General features: G+C 35.0%; 1 protein-coding gene across 3 annotated transcripts in view; it reads left to right on the forward strand.

Annotated features, from left to right (window-relative positions):
- The window catches only part of atrnl1a (attractin like 1a), a 207,578-nt gene that overhangs the window by 105,567 nt on the left and 84,604 nt on the right, over window positions 1–17,407 (forward strand). For all 3 annotated transcript variants that reach the window (XM_089116952.1, XM_089116951.1, XM_039672737.2), the window contains one exon: window positions 12,397–12,458. In XM_089116952.1, the coding sequence (XP_088973078.1) occupies window positions 12,397–12,458 (62 nt within the window). The remainder of the gene's footprint in view (window positions 1–12,396; window positions 12,459–17,407) is intronic.

The following is a 17,407-nucleotide window of genomic DNA, read 5'->3' on the forward strand; positions in this document are numbered from 1 at the left end:
TTTTGGTCCTGGATCAACATATTTTGAATTTTCAGCTTCATTTTCTCCCGTTTTTAGTGCCACATGATCCTTCAAAAATCATTCTAATATGCTGATTGGTTGCTCAAGAAACATTTCCTCTTATTTTCAATGTTGAAAAAAAAAATAGTTCTGCTTAATATTTTTCTGGAAACCGTAATTATTATTTTTTTTTTATTTTAGGATCGTTTTAGATATATTTAGATATAAAATTAGACATATTTTTGATCAATTTATTCTATTCTTACTAAATAAAATAACTAATTTCTATTTCTTTAAAATTCTTACTGACCCCAAATATTTAAATGGTACACTATATCCCTCAAAAAGTGTAGAAGCTCTGCTGTTCCATTCCCGTTCTGCCTTACATATTAAATGTAATGGTTTTGGCCAGAACAGGTGGTGCTGCTTGTAATCGGGCCGCTGAGTAAGCCAACACAGTCATCAGTCTTCCCAGCAACCCTCAGTCAGATCCTGCTATGCCCTGTGCGAGAGTGCAACTGCACTGTGGCCTATTAGTATCAGTCATGTATTGATTGTGGCTGTGAATTCCCATTAATGCAGTTTTACCATACCCACATATAGATGAGATTGTAACATGAGCCCTTAATTGTCCTTATCAGGAGCCCAGTACCATAGTCATCTATAGACTGATCTGAGTAACCTGAGAAGAACTGCTCGTCTGGCCCTGACCTTCATCACGTCTGATGGACATCCAATCAAACTGCTTTCAAAATGAAATCATCTATCCCTCCGATTTATTGGCCTATTTGGTGCATAAAGAGAAAATAATATTTCCTCCTGTCAGCCGCAGTGAGCGATGTTGCGTCTTCCTTTTAAATGGCTCTTTTATCGAGTAGAGAAAGAGACGAAGCTGCGCTTACTTTCATCTCAGTGACTTTCAATATTTGCTCATGAAAAGCTCATATTGTTCATACAAAGTGAGACTGAAAGATTGACCGACTAAGACTCTGAATGTGTTTTCTATTATACTTATCGTGTCTTGTGGCCCATGTGTGCTCACGCCTGTCAGTCAAGGTTGTGCGTGGTCTCGAGTATATCTCATACAAAGAGCATTTTATGTCACATACTACTTCATGTGGTTTAATAGTGTAGGTCAAGACTGTAGTGTCCCTTTCACAGGCAATGTGCAGACACACACACACAGGAAGAAACAAGCATGAGAGGCTGCTGTCAGCCCGGTGGCTGAAGAGAGCTGCTGACACATACTAGTGATTGGTATCACAGTTGGAGTTGTGTGTTGCATTCATCACCATCAGTCTTCACTTTTCCACTGCCTGCAGTCACTCTCTAGCAGTCACTCACTCCTTTCACTCTCTTTATCTATTTTATGTCAGACACTGGCAGAGATTCTCCATTTATTACAGATCTCACCCCATGTTCAGTCTGTAAGAGTTGATCACACCAGTTCAATCAAATAAGCAGATGCATACATTGTTAAAAAAATGAATTAAATTGATCAAATGTGACATTAAAGACATTGATAATGTTACAAATGATCTTATTTCAAATAAATACATTTTTTTTTACTCAAACAATTCACAAAATATTAGACTGCATGTGTTTTCAACATTGAAATATGTTTCTTGAGCACCAAATAAGCATATTATGAGTGCCAACAATGGCTGCTGACAATTCAGCTTTGCCATTACATTTTGAAATATTTAAAAATAAAATAATACAGTAATTTCTAATTCTAATGACTTCTTGAACAGTATTATATTATTTTAATTTAAAGACATAATATTTAAGACAGCTAGACTCTTAAGACTGTTATATTTACACAACCATTTCTATGGAGCCCTCAGCCCTAAAGAGTTTACATTTACTGTAACATTTCGATGCTTTTACATAACACACACATTTCCTAAACAAATAGATCTTTAAAAAACTGACTATGTTACTGTGTTATCTAAAAAGGATTAATCACATATTCCCAGCACTATTTGCACATGCGGTTTGCATTAATGCTTGCCATTATTTATATCTCTTCCTATTAATCACAAATCTGTGCTCATGATGTAAGGTAACCTGGTTATCAGGTTTAATCCAGATCAAATACGCCTGGTCCTTCAGACTCATTAATGAGTAACAGTAGGAAAATCAGGATAGTCATGTGTAATGCTCATCTGCTCGGCTTGGGAAAGGCAACCCTGGTGATGACAGCATTTCCTGCCCTCGCTCTGCTCCCCCAGGGTTATCACTCCAGTCTCAGGATGACATCAGCTTAGAGCTGAGGGCTGGTTTGGGGGGCAGAGCTCATGGGGATTTGCCTATCCTAGTGGAACAGACTTATATTTAGTTTGTCACTGTGGTCCTATACCTTACCCCTCCACTATTTTTCAGCACACTTCTACAAAGAGCTGCGCCTCTCGCCCCTTTATTTAGTGCTTGCAAATGAGCAGAATATTTAGTTAGCTTGATATTCTGTTGAAGTTTAATATCTTGTTTTGGGTTGGTTTTAATCACAAGTTAATCAAGTTTAATGTCATTCAGAAGAAGACTAATGACTCCACTTTCATTTATTGTCAACAATTGGATTATGCCAATAGCTGATACCATATAAAACCATAATGATGACTTTCTGTTTACATAATCATTATATGCAACATCAGTGGTGTCACCATCTTAAGTGTCTTATCTAACTAACAAAATCCAGTTTGCAGTTTACTCTGGAAAAGAACTGTCCATTTAGAAGATATAGACAGTTTGACCAATAAGTAAAGTGAACAGCCACAGGGGAGAAGAAGTGGGAGTTTTCCGTGGGCATCTCTGAGACTAAGACTATTGATGCACCTCTGTTGTATTCTCAGTTTTCTTCCTTCATTTTTGTGACGAGGATTATCTCAAAAAAGATCAATTAATAGGCTTTATTCTGAACGTCACTTGTCTGAGAACATGTTAACTGCAAATTGAACTGATGGGCAAATGGACTTTTATGGTAATCAGCTAACCCAGCTCCTGTTATTGTTGCCATTTTATTCAATTTAAATATCTAAATGTTTGTGATTTAGAAGAAATATAAAAACGTTTAGACTCTAATCTGCATATGCGATGGATGGATATGGGTTTATGCTTATCTTTGCTTGCTCCAGAGTAAAACATCTCTATATTTAACAAGGCACAAGACATGAGCCGGAAGCAATACAACCTGTTTTTACACAATACGGACGTTTATCGCACATAAACCCCCATTAAAGTAAATTTAAAGGTATTTATAATATTCTGCTCTAATGATAGTCTCATTGTGGGCAGAAGCAGAGCTGCTGCATTAGATAGATTTCTGTGTTGTATGGCCATCTTGTCGCAGCCATTCTGGACCAAGGAATGGGGAGTGATTTGATTTTCTCCACACACATCTCTTATTTTCCTCAGTCCAGTAGACATCATTAAATAGAATGCCTTTAGTAATCTCATTTCTGACAGACAGTTTGTGGTCTACCTCAACCCTATGTCTATCTCCGACATGAGCGAGTCTCTTTGGATAACGGGTAAATTGAAACGGTTGGCCAGAAACACAGCGGTGCCATATCGGTTGATGGCTTTATCACAGCAGATTGGTTTTCATAGCGATGAAAGAGAATAGGTAAAGCTAAGTGCTCAGTGTTCCACAATACGAGAAAGCCACGACAGCAAAGATTACTTCATTTGCCGTGTCTGTTCTCACTTGTTCTCTCCTTTAACATATGGAGAGAGAATAGGCGATAAAAAAGAGAAAATCTGGTGCTGATGTCAATACTGACAGGGCAGAAATAACATATTTGCTTTATTTGATCAGTACCATATATATATATATATATATATATATATATATATATATATATATATTGTAAATTTAAACCATACCATCCATAATAAAACTGTTACTTTATTCAATTATTTGTTCTGCAGTAAGTGTTCAATCTGTGTAATTTTGGATCACAATATTTTAGTACAGATTTCTTACAATATTTTAGGTTTTTGCATCAGCAGTATTGTCAATAAAATATAAAAGCAGATGCAAGGCCTTAGATCGCCAAAACCTGACATTTTGGTATGATTTGATGCCAGATGTTTATTGTGAATGTGTATGATTTAGCAACACATGTCATACAAGCATACGATTAGTGAGTTCCACCTCAGATGAGCTACATCTTTGCATGTGACTGATTATAAATACGATGCTCATTTGAATATTGTAGGTGTGCATAATATTCAACTAATATCTTACTGCAGTCATTAGGTTCTGCCATGAATATGTTAATGTACCATCTGCAGAACTGCCAATCTTCTTCATTCTCTCTCTCTCTCTCTCTCTCTCTCTCTCTCTCTCTCTCTCTCTCTCTCTCTCTCTCTCTCTCTCTCTCTCTCTCTCTCTCTCTCTCTCTCTCTCTCTCTCTCTCTCTCTCTCTCTCTCATATCCCTTTATCCCACACATCCAGTTCAGAACTTTTTATAACACTTTTAATATTCTTGGGAAAAGTACAGGAACATCTATTTTTATCCCTTCCCTTGCACTCAAACACAAACAGCATGTTTGCAACAGTGACCAGTGCTGAGGTTAGCAGTGTCCTGTCCTCACCTCAGCTCTTGATATTCTTCTCAGAGAAGTGTTGTAGTTGACTTTAACAGCTCTCTTTGCTTTTATCTTCAGGCCTCACAGACCCTCTTATTCGCCCTGACTCTGTTTTGCTTAACCTCAGGGTTCTTGGTGCTCAAAGGTGGTATTGAACTTTAAAAAGCACATGCACTCAATAATCACTTAGCCTCTAATCTCTGTACAATGATGGTGTTGTGGTGTACTGTTTTTTTTTCTTCTAGATGTCAGATCGTTCTAGATGATCAATTTGCTTCTGAACTCTGCTTCCCAGTTTAATTTTGCATTAGTACTTCTAATACACAAACACATGGCCCCTCAGTCAGTCTCATCCAGATTTTTACTTTATTATTATGATGATGATTAGAATTTTGTAGTTGACATTTTTTCAAGCATTTGATCTTCGTACAATATGAGATCATAGATTCTGATTGACGCCCATAGTCTGCAATTGGTGTAAAGTGTTTAGCATTAAGCCAACAACATGACAGAAAACAAGACACTAAATTGTTAAATTTGCTGTTATCGTCAATATTGTAATATGCACAAGGTCTTTGCAAGCGGAGCTCCATTTTAGTACATTAGCAGAAATATTTTTGACAGATTTAAAGTATCATAAAAGTGATCTCTATGGTGTTTTTCATTCCAAACTTTTCTTCCACGTTACTTTGGACTGCAGCTAAATGTAAATTAGATGTGTAAGGTAGCATTTTTTTGGATAATTGGATGCTAATGCAAAATGAAATCAATACATTTAGTACAAGTTGGCCTTGGATATCATCACACTTTTATCCAGTTAAAAGATAAATTATGCTAATGCTTATGCCATCCCTGACTTCTGGCACAGTGTTCCACAAACTTCCTTTATAGTCCAGCACGCTTTTAGTTTAGTAGCCTAACATTTCACTAAATTCTTTTGCCGTCATGTCAAGTTAATATACATTGTCTATATGCAACTGGATGATTTGTGGTTCAACTCTGTGTGGTAAATTATAGCTTAATCAGTGTAAATAAATCACAAAAAAGACAGTATGATAGAGTTTGTGCTAAAAAACACTCCCTTCTACCTCTCCTCACCCATCTTCATTACAATCTAATGCTGTAGCTACTGCGAGGGCAGCTGAAATGGCCCTACGAGCCAGAGTTTTGCTTTAGTCGACTTTGGGCCTAAACTCCTGACCCTGCCCTGACCATGTATCACCATTTTCAGGTTGTTAAATCTCTTCTGTAGATATCTCACATTTACAATGTCTGGGAAAATGCAAGAGCTGGGAATCTGCTAGCTAGCATACCCTTAATGTCCTTTTATATCCTCAAAGAGCTCTTTAAAGGAGTTGGAGAAGTCAGGGTTATTAGCTAGAAGCTGAAGTGAGATGGAAAGAAAAATGCTGACGGCAGATAAAGACATCATGAAAAACTCAGAGCTTGTTAGGGTTTTTATTATTTTAATTGACAAAGAGACAGCAAGCCATCAAAAAGGATACAGTATGTCTGCCATGGTTTAGGGACAGCTAGGACTATATTTTTTGATATATATTATACTATATTATCTTATTTTCACCAAGGCTCCATTTATTTGATTAAAAAAAGTAGTACTGTAAAAAAATTACAATTTAAAATGACGGTTTTCTGTTTTAATAAAAAAATCATTTATTCCTGTGATGACAACGCTGAATTTTTATCAGCCTTTTCTCCGTCTTCAGTTTCATGATCCTTCATAAATCATTCAGATATGCGGATTTAGTGCTCAATAAACATTCCTTATTTTATCAATCTATTATCAATGTTGAAACAGTTAGGCTGCTTAGTATACAGTATTTGCGGAAACTGCGATAATTCTTTGATTAACAGTTCAAAAGAACCGCATTTCTGTAATGACATCTCTGACTGTTTGGCATGGTAATGGATATGACAATGTTGATAGTCTTTTCGGAATAGATCTGCTACGCTGCTGTTGTTGTTGGTTATTACTGCTGCTGGTGCTGCGGAGCAAGTACGTAACTTGCTACTGTCAATGCATTCATGACACGCTGCTGTGAGCAAGCAAGACATGCTGCTGCTGTACACTATAGCACACATGAAATTACCCGTAGCAGATCCATACTGGTGGAGCTGGGGAGGATGGAGGGTTCTGAAAGTGTGCTGCACTGCTACAGCAAATGCTAACCAAGGCTCAATCCCAATTCACCCCTTGGCCCTACCCCTTAGCCCTACCCCTCCGTTTTGCGCGTTCACGTCTAGGGGTAGGGTGTCCAGATTCTTGTTGAGATCGATGGGTAGGGCGAAGGGGTAGGGCTACATAGCCCTCGAAACGGAGATTTTTCAGAGGCACACTCCAAACGGTGGGCTAAGAGAAAAGTTCATGGAATGCATCGGAAATCACCGGCGAACGGTTAAATATTTAAATTTAACGCCAGATGATTCCACCACGCACTTTATTTACTCTTATAATAACACTATAGTCGTTTAAATTAAGAAATGGTATGATAAATTACCTTTCCGATCAGAAAAGACATACATTTCGAGGAAGGGATGTTATAATCGTGATGTTTATTCAAAGTTAAGAGCAGCTGCGCTGATTGTCAGTTGTTGTCATGGAGAAATCCTGTACAAACTCTGTAACGGCAGAGCCATCGCCGACGACTGATGACGTATCGGGTTCATGAAGGGTTGTACCATTTCGTAGGGGAATATTTCAACCCCTTGGCCCTTGTAAGGGTACACTCGAAAACAAGGGGTAGGGCCAAGGGGTGAATTGGGATTCAGCCCAAGTATTGAAGGTTGAGCATGCAAGCTCATTTGCTACTGATTGAGGAACCAATCAACTGTGTCCTATAGAGAATGATGTTTACAGCAGGTTGAGTTAATATAAGGACCTATTATCCTGCACCATCTAGTTTTATTTGTATTTATTTGATATATATATATATATATATATATATATATATATATATATATATTTGAAATATACATATATATATATATATATATATATATATATATATATATATATATACAGTATATGAAGAGTTCAGATGCAAAAGCCTCTAAATGCCATTTGAAATTTTTTTCTTTAATGATGATTTTTATCAAACTTGTATGTTTAAGTTCAGTAATTTCACTTAAATAACAATTAATAGGTAATTATCATTGCCATTTAAGTGAAATCACTGAACTTAAATATACAAGCTTGATAAAAATGATCATTAAATATATATATATATATATATATATGTATGTGTGTATGTATGTATATATATATGTGTGTGTGTGTGTGTGTGTGTGTGTGTAAATGTATGTATATATATATATATATATATATGTGTATATTTCAAATATATATATATATATATATATATATATATATATGTATATTTCAAATATATATATATATATATATATATATATATATATATATATATATATATATGTATATTTCAAATATATCCACAAGTTTCCGAGGGGCGCTCCTGTAAAAAATAAAGTGGGTGAAACTTCCGGTGAGGCGGCGGAAGTAGCATTCCAATGGTATTTTGTGTGTTAGTTAGCGAAGAGGCTAGCTGTTTTTCGGAGAATTATTTTACTATTTAAAGACGCAAATCTTTATGAGAGATGTCGTTACGGAGCTCATGGACAACATGTGCTGTTCGCGGTTGTATGTATAACCGGACTAAACTAGTTCAGTGGCTTAAACGTGATTGTTTTAAACATAAGCTGAAAACGAAATCAGAGTGTTCCTGCCAACGACTGTAGTTTCCATCACCTCCCAAAAGACGACGAATCTTCCTGTGTACATTTGTTTAAATTCTTAATATTCTATAAACTTTTATCAGCATGTGTTTGGCTGTTCTCTACTGATGTTGCACCTAAACTCAGGATCAAAGCCGGTGTTGACAGAATACCAAATGTGCCAGTAATGTATTCAAGTAGCACATTCATTTATAATTTTAAATAAACTCCAAAGCACAATGACTAAGTGTGTATTTTTTATTTTAATTGTTTGCCAGCTCGCACAACTGTCTTGTCACCATGCCTTGATGAGTATTGATTATTAATAATGTTATTATAATACTCCCAATCAACTACTGCGGAGGGTAAAGGTACTGTTATTTCACCTTTTTTAATTTCGTTGAGGTTGTGTTCCCACATCGTTAGCTAGTTTGGATCGCTATAACTTGAATGACTGTCAACTGTTTAATGAACGAGTGTCAAGCATGTCAAATCGTGCTTTGTTTACTTCCAACCGGAAGTCGCGCCCACTTTTGACGCAAGGCCTCATGGGGCGTAGGAAACTTGTGGATATATATGTATATTTCAAATATATATATATGTATATTTCAAATATATATATATATATATATATATATATATATATATATATATGTATATTTCAAATATATATATATATATATATATATATATATATATATATATATATATATATATATATGTATATATATATATATATATATGTATATTTCAAATATATATATATATATATATATATATATATATATATGTATATTTCAAATATATATATATATATATATGTATGTATATATATATATATATATGTATATTTCAAATATATATATATATATATATATATATATATGTGTATATTTCAAATATATATATATATATATATATATATATGTGTATATATATGTATATTTCAAATATATATATATCTATATATATCTATATATATATATATATATATATATATATATATATATATATATATATATACTGTATGTAAAATCTTTACTCTCACTGTTTATCTATTTAATTTATCTTTGTGGAATAAATGTATTAATTTCTTTGCAATTATAATAATAACTGTACTGAGCCCAAACTTACAGTATTATAGAACCCTTCTACAACCAGTATTAACATGTTTCATATCTGATTTTTTTTAGCCAGACTACACTTGCATATTCAGATTTCATTGCATCTTTCATTTTACATGGGAAGTTATGTTAACTGTAATACTTCTTTACTTCAGTAAAGTCAGTAGAAATTAGATGTGAAGAAAAGAGAATGGTTTCAAATGATTCCTTTTTGGAGATCAATTAGATTCCATTAAACACAATTTGATAAATAATCAGATATTGTTAAAACCCTGCAACACAACATTTCAGCAATTCAGTCATGAGAAATATGGTTGTGTGCACCGTAATGGAGCTACCCATTAGAGGGCGGCTAACTTCTATGTACAATAAAACTCATTTTATGAGTCTTCATCTCCTGTGCATATAGCATTATTTAACCATATATCTCAAAAGCACTATTAATTGTTTTGTTTTTTTTAGTTAAAAACAAAAACAAAACATCTGTACCTTTAAGGATTTGCTAATGGTGATTGTCTCAATTTGTGTGTTACCGCTCTCAAGCCAACATGATGTTTACAGTAAAAGGCTAAAAATTAGGAGTGGGGAGAAGACGAGAGCACTTCAGTAAAAGTACCAGCTCCAGCCACTAGCTCGGCCCGCTTAATGGCCAGTCCCTCTGGCAAGAGAAATCAGCTTTTCTCAACACTTTCTTTCTTTCAGTTTTTGATTGTCATGCACTTTCACTGCAAAAAGCAAATGCCAGTAAATCACTCAAGGGCTGACCAACCCCCTCACTTCCACCTGCATGCACACACACCTCCCTATCCACTCTTCTCCATCTAACCTAATGCTTCTTTCTTTCATCCAAAAATAACAGCAGGTTTATGACGTGTGGAAATATCTCACAGATGCTAGTTACTGCACTTTAAAAAAATGCTGGGTTATTCAACCCAAATTTGGGTCAATTATGGACAAACCCAAATTTTGGTTTAAAAATGCCATTAAAAAAATGTACAGTGTAAAGTGAAAGTTGAAGTTGGGTTAAAATTTTAAATGACATTTTAAACCCAACATATTTGGGTTTGTCCATATTTGACCCCAATTTGGGTTAAAACCACCCAGCATTGTTTAGAGTGTTTTCATGATCATTGGTCATGCAAAATTTTTCCAGGAGTAACGTCTGTATGTATGTGCGTAATTGCCACGCTATACCTGGCTCTGTTTTTGCTTTCGATAATAGCGTGTCCTCTAAGAAAAATAAACTCATTCAAACTAAGTAAACACACTTTGTCGCCTGAACTTTTAAAGCTCGCCACTTCTTGAAAAATAAATCACTCTGATAACATCTGACATTTACAAATCAATCATAAAATGACATTTTCTTTTATCAGGTGGTCGATTTTTAGATGGAGATGGAGTGCGGATAAGATTTAGATAGGTTTAGTTGGGAGAATTATGTATTGGATTCTCATAAGCAATCGATGTGAGTGGCCTCGGATATTGAAAAGGCAAATAATTCGGTCATGTAGCTAAAGTAATCAGCGAATGGACAGGAACCAAGGATCTTATTTGTGGGTCTGACTGCAACAGCTGAGAAATCAAATGCATTTTATATAACAGACTGTGGTTATTGTACAGCTTACGGAAGGAAAGACAGGGAGAAATGTTAATCTACTGAACCCCAGTGATTTCAAACACTACAGTTATGTATCGGTACGTGGTACTTTGTGTATTTTTTTTTTTTTTTTTTTTTTTTAATGAATTAAACCATCACAGACTTGCATTCTCAGTGGCTCTGGGACACGTTCAATGGAATAAATATAATCAAAACTGATATTTTTCTTATATACATGTATATTTAATTGCCTATTTACAGGTTTGAAGCTGTATTTGTAACTGTCATGCAATGTGAAAATGAATTTTGACGTGGTTATCTGTGTATGTGTGTTAATCCATGGTCATACTAGTTGCATTGTAGCGGCCTCATCTCATGCTCTTTTTTTTCTCATGTGCAGCCACAACTATTAATGTTACTTATGATAAAGTAAATCTTTACTTTGATATTCAAGCATTACTAAATTGATCTAAGGATATTGTTTTGTTTACAATGCAATCATAGTTATTCAGGACATAAGTAGCCCTTTGCATTTCAGTTATGTTAGTTGGAGTAAAATTTAGCAGCTTCGATATTGTACACTGTTAGTTTTAATTGCTTAGTGTTTTAGTAACAATATAAATAATTGTTTTACTGCATAATTAGCTTACTTTTAATTGATTTCCATTGTGTGGGTTATAAGCTATTCTTTGTATTAAAAAAAAATTCTCTGAACCTTTGAGTCTTTTAGAATATTTAGGGTTGGGAAATGAACTTGACATATTATGTGTGGGGAAAATTCATGCTGCTTGTTTTCTAAGAAAACTTGCCAAGTTGTAGAAATTAATATGCCGTGAATATATAATAAAACTTCTTGCATGTCAAGTCAAAATTATTTTGATTAGAAGCATTTATTATTCTACAGAAAGTTTGCAGAGTACGTTGCACAACAAATTCAAGTTAAATTAGATCAACAACATGAACACTTGATTAAATTATATGTCATCTGTTATATACAAGTTTATTATAGGCCATCTGTTTGTTAGAAACATGATTTAACAGTATTTTATTTTTTTGTCACCTAGCCCAGCATGTTTATTTTTCCCTCTTTAAATGTAAAGCCATTTGGTGATTAAAACATTTGTTGAATTAAGTTGATTTCCAATGCACTGGAAACTGATGTGTTTTGTTTGTTACACAAACCACATATTTCCCATTATTTTTAATATGACTATAAGGCTGTTAAGAGACAATATCATGTCCAATGTTAAATATATTTGGACATCCTTCAGTAAAGGTTTAATGTGATATTTTACGAATATCTCTACCACCTTTCTTCTTTTTTTTCATAGATCTCCTTCTCTCAGCACAGCAGCATCATGGACTTGGTGCAGTTCTTTGTCACATTTTTCAGGTATGAATACTTTATTCATTTAATGTATAGTAATGTTCTGTGTAATTAAAGCTGCAGTCCATAACTTGTTTGGGTTAAAAATAATCCAAAATACATATTTGAGAAAATACATAACCAGCCAGTGTTCAAAACTATCTGCTTGCCTTTGCTCGATTCACAGCGGTAAGCTTGTAATATTGTTTGTTTTTTAACTCCAGTGGTACTGGTGGATTTCCGTGGGAGATTCGAGCATTAGCACGTGCAGTTTATTTATTGACGAACATAGACGTCACGTGCATATCACACTGATGGTGGAATGCGCCAATTACGTATTCACAAATTAAGGCATATAAAAATGAAAATGTCTCATGAAGCAGTGTATCCCTTCCTACGTCTTTTCAGTGGTTAGATGAGAGTAATTGCTCGACTGAGGAAAAGGAAATTATTATAAAATGCAAAAGGTAAGGAGTGTGAGATTTTTGTTACACATTTTGTCTTTTAAAATGTAGTGCATACATTTGAATGTTTAATGAATTTTAAAATATAGAAAGATGATGCTGGTAGATAGACAACTTTATAGGCTGAAGTCTATTCTGGTGCAGTATATTTAAATAACATCCTATAATGGCTTCCGTAATCTGGCAACCTGCATGAGTGTCACTTTTAAGCCTTAAGGACACATTAAATTGATGGCAAACATTAGATTGAAAACATTTCTATTTTAAACAAATGCTGTTTATCAAACATTCTAAAGAAAAAAAAAACTAACCCTAACTTTCTGCTCTACACTGCAGAATGGCTATTTTCAGCTAATAATAATAAGAAATTCAGCTTATATGAATGATTTTTAAAAGGGATAGTTTGCCCAAAAAAAAAAAAAAAATTCTGTCATTATTTTCTCACCCTCATGTCGTTCCAAACCAGTTCGGAACATATTCGGAACACAAATTAAAACCTTTTTATGAAATCTGAGCGATTCCTGTCCCTTCATAGACAGCTACGCAACTACCACTAGTGCTTCCAAAGTTCATAAAGATATTGTAAATCTAATCCATATAACTTTAGGATAAATAGAAACGGAAGTTTGTTTGCTTGACGTGCGAGAACCAATGATGTTCATGCTCGTTTTATGCTTGCACATTTGAGCTTCTTTAAGAACCAATGAGGTTTGTTTTTGCGCTTCAATCAAGTTCGTTGGATTTCTGTTTGTCAGCTGATCAAGTATTTTTGATCAATATTTTTACAGAATATTTTTATATTATTACTGCTTTTGACTCGATGATTGATCAAGTAAATTGCAGCCTTAAATTTTTTTTTTTTTTTGGTTGACCCCAACATTTTTAATGGTAGTGTATATACAATATTAAAGGGATATGTCACAAAAAAAAGAAGAAAAAAAAAACCCAACATCTCTAATCATTTACCCTCATGCTGTCAATGCTGCCCGGAAGAGATGTTTTACAGTTTTAACTTTATAAAACATTAATATTGCCTTTTGCTATATATTAAACAATTACTCATTTAAAATGTTGTATATAAGGGTGAACATGCACTTATTTTAATTTGACTCTTGAACAGTCAGCAACCATATGCTGATGGAAATCATCCATTTATGTGAACGCACAAGATGGTTTTTTTGTGTTTTTTTTTCAGTAGTAATATGTGTTCAGAAATACCTTGTTGTACATCCGGACAGTCAAATTACAGAGCTGAGCGACCAGAGTTGTGTTTAAAGTGCCTCAAAGTGCATCAAAATAATTACATGCCACCTACTCTGTATAAATAATAACATGCCACCTGCCACACTATGTATAAATATTGAAGCTCACGCTAGACTGTCAGCCCCCTCTGTATTGTGTTCTGTGGGATTTTTAACTGTCAGGTCAACACAATGTCATGTAACGTCATTCCAATCTTTACATATCAATTTGCTTATCACAGAAAAACAGAATGTCGCTATGAATAAACTGACATAAGGGTAAACTGCTATGGTTTAGTCATGCCGTTTTTCATTATAATCGTTTTACTTCTTTGATACACAGCTTTATTGGTTTTATTAATGGAGTGCGCTGGAAAATGCACCATAACACTGTAACTTTGACACTGGCCATTTGTCTTGTATGCATCCGTATTTGTGTGGAGTAATTTCCAGCGGATATTATTGTGTAAGCACGTATGCCCTGACATTCACAAAGGTTGAGGTCATGGTGACAGGAATGCGATGTATGCTATACATATTCTTGGATATATTATCCAGTATGAATAGCGATAATTTTTTGTTTTGTTTGTTTTGCAATTATAAGCATGGGAGTGATGATAGATATCAAAGTTGAAGTTAGAGGCTGTAGGGCTTTGTTGTTTGGTGTGCATTTAGTCTTCTGCAGGCGAGGGACACGTCTAATGTAATTCATCTTGGCATTTGAGGGAGATTGGTGCGTATACTTTATATCCCTCCCATTTTTTTCTCTCTTTTCCTCACTCCCTCATATCTTCTGGCTGTGGATTCACAGCTCTGGATCTCCATCGAGAGTATACTTGGAGTTCAAGCCAAGTTCTTTCAAAGCCGAAGTTCAGTCAAATGATTTTACAATGCCAAAACAGATCAAGCTCTGTGAAAAATATTCTATTGTGTTAAATAAATAGAGTATGCCGCACTGGCACACTTAAGTTATTTTAATTACACGGATGAATAGTGGTGTTTGTTTGTGAAACAGAAGTAAGTAGCATTGAGTATTGATTTGGAGCACCGTCAGTGTTTTCTCTGTACTTTCGTGTTTCGTGGCTTGGCTGACAGTTTGTTTATGAACTTGTAGGATTTTGGGGAAAAATAAATGTATGTTCTTTTCGATAGAACTGGATACAGTGTCCATAAATTGCAGGATTCAAAGTTATCTCAACAGGAAAAAAGATCACTTATGTATAGTCTATTGTCTATAGCAAAACGTGCGTGACAATTGAATATAAGTGAAATTACCCTGCATTGATTGAACTGAATATTTATATGACAATATTTAAACACTAGCCAGTCTCTAGTACTGCTACAAAAGTGTGTGCACATTCCCTTCAGTTTTGTTTGGCCTTTGAAGCATTTTCTATGTCTGGATGTCACAGTAACCGTGTAACTCTGACTCCCTAACCTGATTGGCTGTCAGGATGATGGATATACCACAGTGCACCAGACATACTAAAGAGGTAAGCAAACACTTCTCTAGCTGAACACAGGTGGGCCTGGTAAACTACTTACTACAGAGATTAAAGCCAATTATATTTCATATCAACTTCATTCTGCATTCACAATTTGTTCCATTGAAAGTCGGATGTGGGATATTCCTACTTGATGTCTACGCTCTTTATCTATAAAGGCATTTCATTGCTCGCTGAGCAGTTGTTTGTTTGTCAACAGAGGGCAGGCACCGTCAAGCACGTTTTAGAGGAAAAACAAGGATGTTAGAAGATCATTTACAGTTTTTTATCTGGATTTGCAAACATTTGCTTAAACAAGTCTGATTATCATTTGATGTAGCATCAATAATACAAATTTGACTGAGGCATTTTATTTGCGGCAGTGGCAGTAAACAAGTCTGATTATCATTTGATGTAGCATTGGCTCAGTGGTTCATGTGGGTTGTCTACAAACCGAAAGGTTGGTGGTTCAATCCTCGGTTCCACCTGACCAAGTGTCGAGGTGTCCATGAGCAAGACACCTAACCCCAGCTGCTCCCGACGAGCTGGATGTCGCCTTGCATGGCTGACACCGCCGTCGGTGTATGAATGTGTGAATGTGAGGCAAAATGTAAAGTGCTTTGGTGGCCAGTAGGTCTATGAAAGCGCTATATAAATGCAGTCCATTTGCTTAAAATGTATTGTTTATCATAAACTTTGTACATCTCAAAGTTGGAAGTTAGATTTAAAGTGATGATTAAAGTCCTAAAATCATCTGTTAGTTAACATTATTGAACTTCTGGTGTCAATTAGTTTTATGACTGGGTTTTTAGTTAAATGCTTGAAATAAATTTTGTGGTAAGGCTCAAATATATAAAAGAAATGTATTTTTTTCCTCCCCATTATCTTATTCATGCATTTGATTAGCATATTACCTCCAGCTCCTAACATAAACTTAATTAGAATTGCATTTCTCAAAATCTTCCTAAAATTTGAGAACACCCTCCTGAGAGACTGTAGGCTGCAAGCCTCAAACAAGCAGATGGATATTTGTCTCTTTATGTTTCATCTAGCTTTGATAAAGTTGATGAGCTTTCTAATCAGTCTTTAAACTCTGCTGTCTGTCATTCTCATCCATTCTCAGAGGGTTTCTATTCAAATATTTGTCTTCCTAAGCAAAGAGACTGTTACACAGACTAGGTAGAAAAAGTATTCATGAAAATCAAGACAATTCAAATAATAAATGGTACAATGCGATTAAAAGAACAATACATAGTGTGTGTGTGTGTGTGTTTAGAAGAACCCCTTTTAGACATACAGTAACTGGTGTGTACTTAGCAAACGCATATAGGTGTTTCGCTGTAGTCGCTCATTAGCTTCGAAAATGCCTTTTGAATATGGTTTCTTTGAAGAGTTTCTTTTTTTGCTGCCTCTGCTCTCTTAGAGCTCCAATAAATGAGCAAGAAAAACAGTAACAATTAAAGACAGATTAAGCCTTTCACCCACTCCTCCAGCTAATTGGTGACACCGCAATTCGGTTTAGCCCAATTACACAGTCTTTTTCTCTCTGTATTGATTAACGTTCATCCACCTCTCTTTTTTTTTTCCTCCTGGCTTCCGTCAGGACAGAAGTTATCCACGGCCTGAAGCGCGTGCTCATATCGCCGTTGATGTTATTAACGTCCTGAATGCCTGCGCTTCACTGGCTGGTGACTGGAGGCAATTCATTTGACTTGTGTAACTGACTAAAGCTCATTCTCTCCCACTTCTAATTTGCGTGTAATGGGGCTTTTGTCCTCTGTACCTGA

This window comes from Pimephales promelas, chromosome 11 (genome assembly GCF_988280905.1).
Source record: "Pimephales promelas chromosome 11, fPimPro1.hap1.1, whole genome shotgun sequence".
NCBI lineage: Eukaryota > Metazoa > Chordata > Actinopteri > Cypriniformes > Leuciscidae > Pimephales > Pimephales promelas.